The sequence below is a fragment of the Rhizopus microsporus genome (genome assembly GCF_002708625.1).
Source record: "Rhizopus microsporus ATCC 52813 unplaced genomic scaffold scaffold_1, whole genome shotgun sequence".
NCBI lineage: Eukaryota > Fungi > Mucoromycota > Mucoromycetes > Mucorales > Rhizopodaceae > Rhizopus > Rhizopus microsporus.
The window spans coordinates 78,732-88,533 of record NW_019671916.1 but is presented as its reverse complement, the minus strand read 5'-3'; the positions used below and the strand labels follow the sequence as shown (position 1 = coordinate 88,533).

At 37.4% G+C, this 9,802-nt stretch overlaps 4 protein-coding genes across 4 annotated transcripts; all 4 read right to left on the bottom strand.

The window, feature by feature from the left end:
* Window positions 1-1,732: 1,732 nt before the first annotated feature.
* RHIMIDRAFT_252350 (uncharacterized protein) lies at window positions 1,733-2,367 on the bottom strand. The gene has a single exon (XM_023610944.1). The coding sequence runs from the start codon at window positions 2,341-2,343 to the stop codon at window positions 1,843-1,845; it is 501 nt and encodes a 166-aa protein (XP_023470592.1). The 5' UTR covers window positions 2,344-2,367; the 3' UTR covers window positions 1,733-1,842.
* Window positions 2,326-3,711, bottom strand: RHIMIDRAFT_252349 (RNA-binding domain-containing protein). Its single transcript, XM_023610943.1, has 6 exons — window positions 3,659-3,711; window positions 3,491-3,598; window positions 3,296-3,439; window positions 3,171-3,243; window positions 2,407-3,118; window positions 2,326-2,349 (listed from the first exon to the last, which is right to left on the bottom strand). Exons 1-5 carry the CDS (start codon window positions 3,700-3,702, stop codon window positions 2,540-2,542), a joined length of 948 nt encoding a protein of 315 aa, XP_023470591.1. The 5' UTR covers window positions 3,703-3,711; the 3' UTR covers window positions 2,326-2,349; window positions 2,407-2,539.
* Window positions 3,712-3,836: 125 nt separating this feature from the next.
* RHIMIDRAFT_196778 (guanine deaminase) lies at window positions 3,837-5,046 on the bottom strand (the record flags this gene model as incomplete). The annotated part of the gene is made up of 2 exons (XM_023606150.1): window positions 3,837-4,934; window positions 4,999-5,046. Coding segments are annotated over 2 exons (1,146 nt in total), but the record flags the coding sequence as incomplete, so codon positions are not given.
* Window positions 5,047-6,800: 1,754 nt separating this feature from the next.
* RHIMIDRAFT_232329 (ENTH-domain-containing protein) lies at window positions 6,801-8,320 on the bottom strand (the record flags this gene model as incomplete). The annotated part of the gene is made up of 6 exons (XM_023607720.1): window positions 6,801-7,645; window positions 7,699-7,837; window positions 7,893-7,974; window positions 8,029-8,148; window positions 8,201-8,217; window positions 8,273-8,320. 6 exons carry the CDS (start codon window positions 8,318-8,320, stop codon window positions 6,801-6,803), a joined length of 1,251 nt encoding a protein of 416 aa, XP_023470589.1.
* Window positions 8,321-9,802: the final 1,482 nt, after the last annotated feature.

The following is a 9,802-nucleotide window of genomic DNA, read 5'->3' as shown; positions in this document are numbered from 1 at the left end:
AAAAAAAAAAAAAAGGAAAACACACTAAATTTATTAACAAGCATCACTTAAAAGTCAAGTTATTATTTTCGTTTCGTTTTTTGTTTATATTCATTTGATCTGCAAAGGGAGACAGTTTCACAGCGTCTGTGATCTATGTCAGACAGCTGATCAAACCAGTCTAGAACGAAAAGGTCATCCCGTCTTCCTAAGCCTTACCCCTAAATAACCGCCGCGCGACTCGCGCTTCAGCACGCATTAAACTACCCAAAATAACTTTTGGTTCGATACAGCCTAGCAACAGCATAAGCATTTCTTCAAGTAGCCACATTTAGAGGGCATGATCCCCACAGAATACAGAGCGTGCTTTTTAATCACTAGGGGATCCATGGCATCCCTTCCGTGGCAAACTCCAGTATTCTGCTTCCTCTTGAATCAAACATCGCAACTGTGTGGCAAGCATTTGGTTCGTACCATTAGATCGTCAATGAAGCAGGTAAATAAGCATCGATCCTTTATATTGTACACTGCTAGTTCAAATACACTTAAGTACATAGTCAAATAGCAAACATATTTAAAGACTTGCTAAATACTACTACCAGTATATCTGTGATGGTCAAGCAACGTCGCCTGAGGATGTAACAAATATAATAATGGGTGAAAGAACCGCAAAGAGCTTTCAAAAACAAAAATACTTAAGCCAGTTACGCCTAAAAGTTTATATGCATTTACAGGATTTTATATTTCTATGCTTAGAGAAATACTTAGCGACTTATGGCTGAAATTCAAAGTACTAAGAAACCCAACAACAAGATCAACAAGAAAGACCAAACTATATGGCGCGACTATTCCCTTTTTGTTCCCTGAGATCTACATTTAAATGATGATTTGTAACCATGATCCTAAATACGCTCTCATCCTTTGATAAGCCTATACAAAGCAGCCATGAAGCTAAGCTTAATATGCTCAATACCATCTTTAACTTGTCAAACTTAAAGATAAGCAGATATTTGAATATAGCTTTCAAGATTTACAGGGACCAGCAATAAAAAACAGGACAGTATTTACTGATCTGATTAGATCAGATGGTTTTACAGCAGATGTGGTTCTATATAAGGGCGTGAGCAATAGTGAAGATATAAACGGGCAAAGCTCAGATAACACTTTTGACATACAGCTTCTAAGTGATGTCGTAAATCTTAGTCATGTTGGTGACTTCTCACTCTGTGGTCAAAATCCTGGTAGGCAAGACGCATTCACAGCATCCTATAACGAGGAGAGAAGATTCTCACCAGGTAAGAAGAGTTTTGACAGCAGACTACTACAATTACACTGGCTTCATTCGTCATCAAGGAAAAGAACAGAAAAGAATGGAGAAGAAAGGAATTAGATATTCATTTGATAGCATACAATTGTTTGTCGATAGACCTGAGAAGCAAAGGAGGCAAAAAAGAAATGTATATACGAAAGAGAAGACACTCCTGTGGTTGCTTTTGGCTCAAGAGTGATTGGGAAGGACAGCATGAAGTTCAGAGGACATAGAACAGGAGTAATATGTGCCATTTGCAGAGCATTAAAAAGAAGAGAAGACAAGGAGACATCAGTATTGTAACAGTTGATGAGTTTAGAACGTTAAGAGCAAAGCACTATTCTCTAATTTTGATTGTCCTATTGAACTACTTGAACAAAACAAAAATTCAAGATAGGTTATTCTTGTGCGATACGTTATAATTCAATTCTTATCGACTGTATGATGAATACTCATAATACATCTATTTTCATATAAAATGAAAAAGATGTCGCCTCAGTGTATAATCTCAAAAGTCAAGTTTTCATGTGACACATAAATAAACCAATGAACATTTATAAATTTATTAAAAGGGATGGATCCTTTTCAAGCACTAAAGCTCTAAGCCATTTTGCCTCTCTTTCTAGTTCCTGCACTCGTTCTTCCAGTTGTTTAGCTCTTAGTGTCATTTCTTTAGCTGTTTGTTCTAATGCTTGTTCCTTTAATTTCTTTTTCAAGCGGAATCTTGCTGAAGCAGCTGTATTTCTTTTTCGTTTGTCTTCTTCAATAGCATCTAATTCTTTTGCTGTTCTTTTTGGTTGCTGTTTTTTTGTTGTCTTTGTTGGCACAACCACAGTTGTGTTTATCACTTTATTATTTGTTACTGTTGGTGCTGGTGCAATAGGTGCATATAATTCATAACTCGTTCTTGGTTTCTCTGTTGCTGCCTCTGACCCTGGTTGCATGTCAAAAGTGAATTGTGCATTGGCCCAAAGAGCAAGTTCTTCATGAAGTTGTTCTTCAGGAATAAGTGAAGGTGAATCGTCTAAAAGGTTTAATTGTGAAATATATGACATGGTTGAGTAAGAAAGAAAGAAGAAAAAACAGAAAAAAAATTGCTCCAGGCTGACAAATTCAAGTAAAACTGTAGCCAATAAGAATTGACTCTAGACGATCCGCTTTATCCTGATACAAATGCTAAATGTACAAGATTACTTTAATAGGACTAGTTTATTTAGAAACTGGTTTAAATGAGCAATGGTAATAAAGAGTTTAAAGAGCATAAATATGATCGTCCATCCAATAGCTGTATGCTTTCTTTTGTTGCTGTAGTGAAAAATACGAAGGATCTGCTTGCTTTTTGTGGTTCCTGGTTCCCCATGACAATCGAATGTTTGAATTTCCAATCTGATAGCCATTCATTTGCTGAATAGCTAATTCTGCAGATGACCTTGTCGTATATTGAACAAATCCACATCCTTTGCCTTGAGGTATCTTTACATAAACAATCACACCAAAGGGAGTAAAATATTGTTTTAATTGATCCTCTGTGATAGGCACCGACAATCCTCCGATGAACACGGTTGTGTTTGTATCTTGATGCTGCAGTAAAGGAGAATCTGTAGGCGTTGTTATCAAGGAAGAGCCTTGTGATATTGATTTTTTTGGTGTCGCAAATGAAATCCGAATAGCACGACTGCCAATCACTTGTCCTTGCATTTCAACTAAGGCTCTTTGTTGTTCTGATGGATCTGTAAAACGAACAAAACCATAACCTCGAGAGAGGCCTGAGTCGTAGCTTGTCATCACTCTCACTGACTTGCATGTAGGATAACGAGATTTGAAAATAAACTAAATAAAGTTATATTAGTTTGTCATATCATATAGCACAACTGCTAGTTACCATAACATCATCTTCTGTAGCATTATAATCCAAGTCACCAATAAACAACGAGTATCCCTTTTGGTTATCTTGTCTAAATTCAGTGTGTGAATCAAGAAGAACAAGGGACGAAACATGTTACATACCTCTTGTCTACCAATCCACCTGATGCCCAGCTCAACTTGAATGACTTGTTTGAATTTGGCATAAGGACGCCATTAAATCGATCAAGTATCATTTGTGCTATATCACAACTACTGAAATCTATAAAAGCATATCCTGCACTAAGACTACATTTATATTAGCTCCTCTTGATTTGAATTATAGATATATGTCATTACGCTGTCTTTCTATCTCGAATGAGTTTAACAGGCACATGAATACCAAGATAATTAAACCACAACTGCTGAATGTACTCTTCATCCATCCATGACTCTAAATCACCCATCCTATATACGAGCTCTGATTAAAGCAGGCTCAACACTTGATCGCGGCTATTTATTTATTACCACAAGGTTGTCTTAGTCTCTGATGAGAATTCAATAAGAGACATGGTAACAAGTTGAAAAAGAAGAGAAAAGAAGAAAGAGGGAATTCTTTATTTATATATAAATCTGTTGTGAGTTCCTGTAGAATAATCGTTACACAGAAGAGTATAAAGAAATTTATAGCGTTTCAAGGTAAAAACTAGTCTTGTCTTCTTCCAGCCACACGCTTGCCTTGAACATAAACGTGTCGAATGTTCTGGTCACTGCCATTAAACAAGAACTTTTCAATCTTTTGCGTCCCCGTCTCTCCTCCCATGAGATCAACAGATCCATGCTTTAGGTCTATCCAGAGGGCATCAAATGATTTTCCTGTTACAAAATTACCAATTTGTTGCTCCAAATTTAACACTTTTGCTCCTCCCAAAGTAGCTAAATAGAATAATTCAGGAACAGACAGATATTTGTAATCTTCGCTTTGCTTCATGATCTTCATTGTCTTAGATGCAAAGAATGTAGAGCGTACCGCGTCCAACATCGAGGGCGAGAATCCACCTGCAACATCCGTACCCAAGCCTACCTTGATACCCTTTTCTAAAAAGCGTCTTACGTTACACACGCCGCTGTGTAAGGAAAAATTAGAATTGGCACAGTGAGCAACGCCTGTCTTTCGTTCAGCTAGCATCGTTAGTTCATCTTCTGTCATATGAACACAGTGAGCCATATAAGACTTTTCATTCAGCAAATTAGAATCGTCATAGACGCTGGTATAATCCTTGGAATCTTTAAATATTGACTTTGTGAGTTTGATTTCCTCCAAGTTTTCACACAAGTGAGTTTGAATAGGTAAGTTATACTCCTTTGCTAACTCTCCTAGGCCATTCATCAACTCTCGGGTACAGGAAATGGCAAATCTCGGCGTGACGACGGGTGTGACAAGAGTATCTTTCTTGCCAAGCACGTACTCGATAAACTCTCGCGTGTCCTTCAGACTTGACTCGGTTGATTCGATATAATACTCGGGAGAGTTTTGATCCATGTTCACTTTACCTACATAGGCACGCTGGCCCAAATTATCGATTGTGTCTACGAGCACCTTGCATGCATCTAGATGAATTGTTGCAAACCAGCTGCAGGTTGTCGTTCCATTGGCCAAGAAGCGTTGAATGACTCGTGTATATGCCTTTGCAGCATGTTTTGTATCCTTAAAGGCAGCTTCACATGGAAATACATAAGCGTTAAGCCATTCCAGTAGTTGGTGATCCATATTAGAGCCAGCAAACATGTATTGTGGAGCGTGCTAATGAATTGACATGCCTTTTTTTTAGTTTTAAACGAATACGCGTTATGATCATCTCCCTTACTGCGTGTGTGTCTACTAAACCAGGCATCAAAAACTGTTCATCATGAAGAATATGAACCTAAAGAAGAAATATTTAAAAAAGATGCCTTAAAGTGTTTTTTCTTTCTTTCTTACCTTTGCTTCAGTCAAGTCGGCATTCTTTAAAAAGTGTTTAAGATCGTCAACATCTTTTTCTATACGCGTAATTACACCGGTTGAGTTATCAACAACTATAACAGCCTTAGACACATGTTCCAAGTCTTGTGGTGATAAGGAGTGAACGATAGAGCCGTAAAAGACGGTGCTTGTTTGCTTCATTTCGTAAAAGAAAGAAAAGAAACAGGGAGGGGGAAGTCTATTGACTTTTTATATGCAAGTGAAATTCAGACAACGACAGAGCGTGGTAAAAAAATAAACGCTATATTTTTGATAACAGATAGATGTATGAACTATATTTCTACAAGAGTGGTATCTATAGATTACGCTTAATTCTGGATTTGAGTTTTTTTTTGTGATCTGTATCTTGATTAATATATTATAGCATGTGCTATCAAGAATAAAAAGTCTGCAACCTTATTAATGTATTCAAAATGCTCCACCCTGCCTTATTTACGATTTTCTTGAAAACTATGTACTACATTTTTACAAGAGCAGTACCGATAAATTTCGCTTTATTCGGGGTTTGGTTTTTTGTGATGTATTTTGGCATATGCTATCAAGAATGTAAAATTTGTGATTTATTATAAAAAAGTGGAAAGTTAAAGCTCAGGAAGAAGTCATCTCAACATCGTTAATCTTTTCTAAATTTCTTTCTTTTGCATTTCTTTACATAGTCGTCTTGATACTCCTTTGAAATCTGAAGGTGCTTCTTCCAAACCGAAATAAGGTACTCTTTATCGATGCTTCTTAATGAAGTATCAATTTTTTCTTTCAGGTTTCTGGTGGTCTCGTGGAGATCAGGATCGTACGCAATAGGGTTCTTTGCCATCAACCAAACTTTTTCAATAGGCTGTAGCTCGCAATGATATGGAAGTATGAGCATAAACTTATGGCTGTACTTTCTGACGATGTCGTAGCTTGCGTAGACAGATGTTAAATGTTTTCTTTTAACAATGTCCAAAAGTTCGTTTTTTGTTAGTCCCAAACTAAGTTCGCTCTCCTTCATCTACAGGTATCCTTTCGTAACCAACCATTCTACAAATTTGTTTTTTTTGTCTGCAGAACTAGGCACAGGGCTGACGTTTATGGTAAGATGCACAATCCATATGAATGATACAGTTACCATAATGGACAAGGAACTTGCAGACTTTTGAAAAGTTGCTCAAACTTTTCTGCTGTGAAGTGGTCATGGTAGTCTGTCACGTCTTTACCTTTGCTTACTGACCACACATTAACACTATCTTGTATCATGCTTGCTCTGCGTTTTGCTCTGCGTTTATGACTATCCTTATATACAATGAATGCTGAGAATATATCCAGTATGGGTTTCCTTCAGCTCTCATTGACAATGCCATGCGAAGGAGCCCAAGGTAAGCGTGCATGACGATTCAAGTGGCAATATGGCTCGTCTAAGAATACTTCTTCGAAAGCTTGCAGCGCTCAAGTCCTTGATACTCTCTCGCTATGAAAGCCTGTCATTAAGAATGACATTATACATTCGACGTGGAAAGATGTCTGTTTCATTTGCAAAATGGCTTGAAACTAAGATAAATGAAGAGAGTTGTATTTTTGTGTAGGTTACTTTTAATGAAGTGATTTGTACAGTCATGTTGTACAGTCTTTTATTTTCAGAGTGACATTTTTTGATAACAGGTATTCTCTTACTTATGATAAGAGATCGTCAAAAGGAGAAGATTTGGTATTTTTAGATTGGTTGTTGCTATTGTTGTTAACTGTTGATTGGATACCATTGTTGGATGCCCAATTATTCCAACTTGCTTGAACACTTGTACTCTTTAGAGAATTCATAGAGGGTCCTGCTTTGGCGCTCAAAGTGATATCTGATTTCTTACCAAGTGAATCCAAAGATACAAAATTAGATGCCTGTGCCCACATTCCTGTAGCTGGTGTAGAAGTGCCCTGGATTTCTTTTTCTTGCTTTATTGTCTGCTGTGGAGGTACAGTTGTTGTCTGTGGTATTGATGTAGGAGGGGCACTGACATCACCACCTAAAAGATCAAACAGGTCGTTACCTGTGCTTGATTGCTGTGTATTATTGTTGTTGTTCCTTTCTGGGACAGCAAACTGGAAATCAGCAAAGTCATCATCATTGGTTGTTGTACTGGCTTTGGTTTTTTCCTCTTCTGCGACACCACCATACGTAAATTCACCCCACTCGTCATCGTCATCTTCATGACTTGACTTATCTTGCTTGGATTTATTATTACTTGTGGTGGTCGAAGGGGAAGCAAACGAATCAAACTCGTCATCTTCCTCATCGTATTTACCCATCTTTGGAGGAGAGTAAGGTGTTTGTTCACCAAAGCTCATTGCATCACCATTAAAGCTAATACCACGAGAACCACTGCCGAACCCGACATATCTTGTTGATGCCGTATCAGAGCCTACACCTATATATTTGTTACGATTTTTCCTAGCAAGCTTTCTTTCTTCTCTAATTCTGTCTGTATCAGCCAAGAGTTCCACAATTTCCTTGGCCCTGTTTCGAACTTGGCAACAAGAATGAGTTTATGTCTATGGTTCGCGATATCTACACGCATACCGTTCAATCCCTCGTCCTTCCCTTTCTCATCAATGTAATAGAAATTTCTCATAATTTTGATCATCGCAACGTGAGATCGAGCGTCATCTACAACCCTTTCAGATCCATTTTTAATCAAATAGTCCAACAAGACCAATGCCTATATCTCAAAGTATTATTATTATTGTTATTATAATGCCTTCTTGTGCAAGTACTTTGTATATCTGCCGCCATTGCTTAGGCTCCTTTTCTGTAAATCGCTTATAAATAGTAGGCATGATTTCATTAAAGTATTGGCTTTATAGTGGTTATTTTCTCTCTACTCTTTATATTTGACATTGTAATAGTTACTAGTTATGAGTTCCTTGAGCAATCTCTTGTAACAGAGTAGTTGAAGCGCCCCAAGGCTCATTATTTGTTGCTTCATGAACCTTGGCTTCCATTTCAGTATAGTTCAGCACTACATTTTTTCTATTGCAAACAGGTGAGCTACCGCTGTATTCTTGTGTCTTTCATACTTTACACTTTATTGATGACGTCCTACACAGCTTGCTTTAGTATACTGTAAGCAGAACTAAAGGGCTATATATCTTACCTTCACTTCCCAGACGTCAGGAATTTGAAAGTTGGAAAAAGTGTTCATTAAGGGAAACAAAAGAATACAATAGAAGGAACAAGAAGTGAGTGCTGTATTTAAAACTATAATTGCGCATATGGTTTTACTTTAAACGGAAATAGCTGGCACAACCCTTAGCTCTATGTGCCTATTTGATTAAAAAAGACATGTTCAATCATTAAATCCTTAATGAACTCTTTTATACAGTGATTAGAAATTACTGGCACGCAATATAAGGCCAATAACAATTACACTTTGGTTGGTTATCAATCTTTTCTCTATTGTTTCCAACTTGACAACTTCATCTTGAGAGTGTTTGCACAGTGCGGTCAACACTTTGTAATTGAAATATTTGTAATTTCTTTTACTTCTGATGGTCATTTGTTATCTGTTATCATTTTATTTTCTATCCGTTTGATCCTAAAGGAAGGTTTTCTAAAGCATTTGAATGGCGGATGTTGGAAATCCTTTTATGATTGGCTATGACTCGTTTAAGGTTCCCTTTGGAATAAAATGATGCTGGAGTTTTTGATCATGTGAATAAAAGGTCATACTCAAACCAAAGCGATTTCTGATTGGCTTAAAACTGTTTAAATTTTCACAGGTATAAAAGGTGTATTCAGGTTTTTTTTTTTCTCTCTTTTTATCTCTCACATTTTGAATAGCTGGCACTCTATTCACGCATTTGCTACCTCAACCGCAACCGCAACATCTAAACTTAGCGATCTTTTCGTTAACGTGGTGAATCTTATCAGTAGTAGCCACGTACAAAAAGTAGGGTTTTTATGGGGTGTTTTCATCGGGCTTCTCGTGAACAATACCCCTAGTGTCGAATAGAGTGCCTCCAAGAGACCTGGTTGCACCTCTGCTATCCATTATGTGGTAGACTCTCCCATGCGGGCTGGTAAGCCGACCTCAACGACCGTTATAGGTATAGAGTATGGCTTAACCATAGGCAGTACAGCAACGCGTTCTATACCTGGCGTGACTCCGTTGGTCTAGGGTTATTGACTATATTGGGATCAAGGGCCTACTTGTTTTTTTTCTTTCTTTCCCTCCACAATGCTAGAACAGGTTTTCGTCCTGTGGGGGATGGATCCAAGCTATTTGAATAGGTTTGGTGAACGAAGATTCTAGCTTTTTTTATGATTATTTAAATAAAATTCTCTTATTTGCCTTCTTTACAAACTAGTCTTTGTTTAAGATTACTCCATTACTTGTGAAAGTTAATCTAATTTGCCACATGTCGGATTGTAAACTAATAAAAAGTCTTGCTCTTTTAGTGGGCTTATCTTGTTTTTTCATAAAGATGTTCAAGAGTCTGATCGACATATAGTCTTTTTCATTCAGACATGAAATAAGTAGGGTATAGCCACTAAATATCACAACTTGGCTTCTCAAGCTTCTTAACTTGCTTGGACGAAGCACTTTAATTTTAAGCAATCGGTTTTTGAGACCCCCAGTAGCAGCTATTCGCCGCTTTCGTCTTTTGACCACTTTTTCATAAAT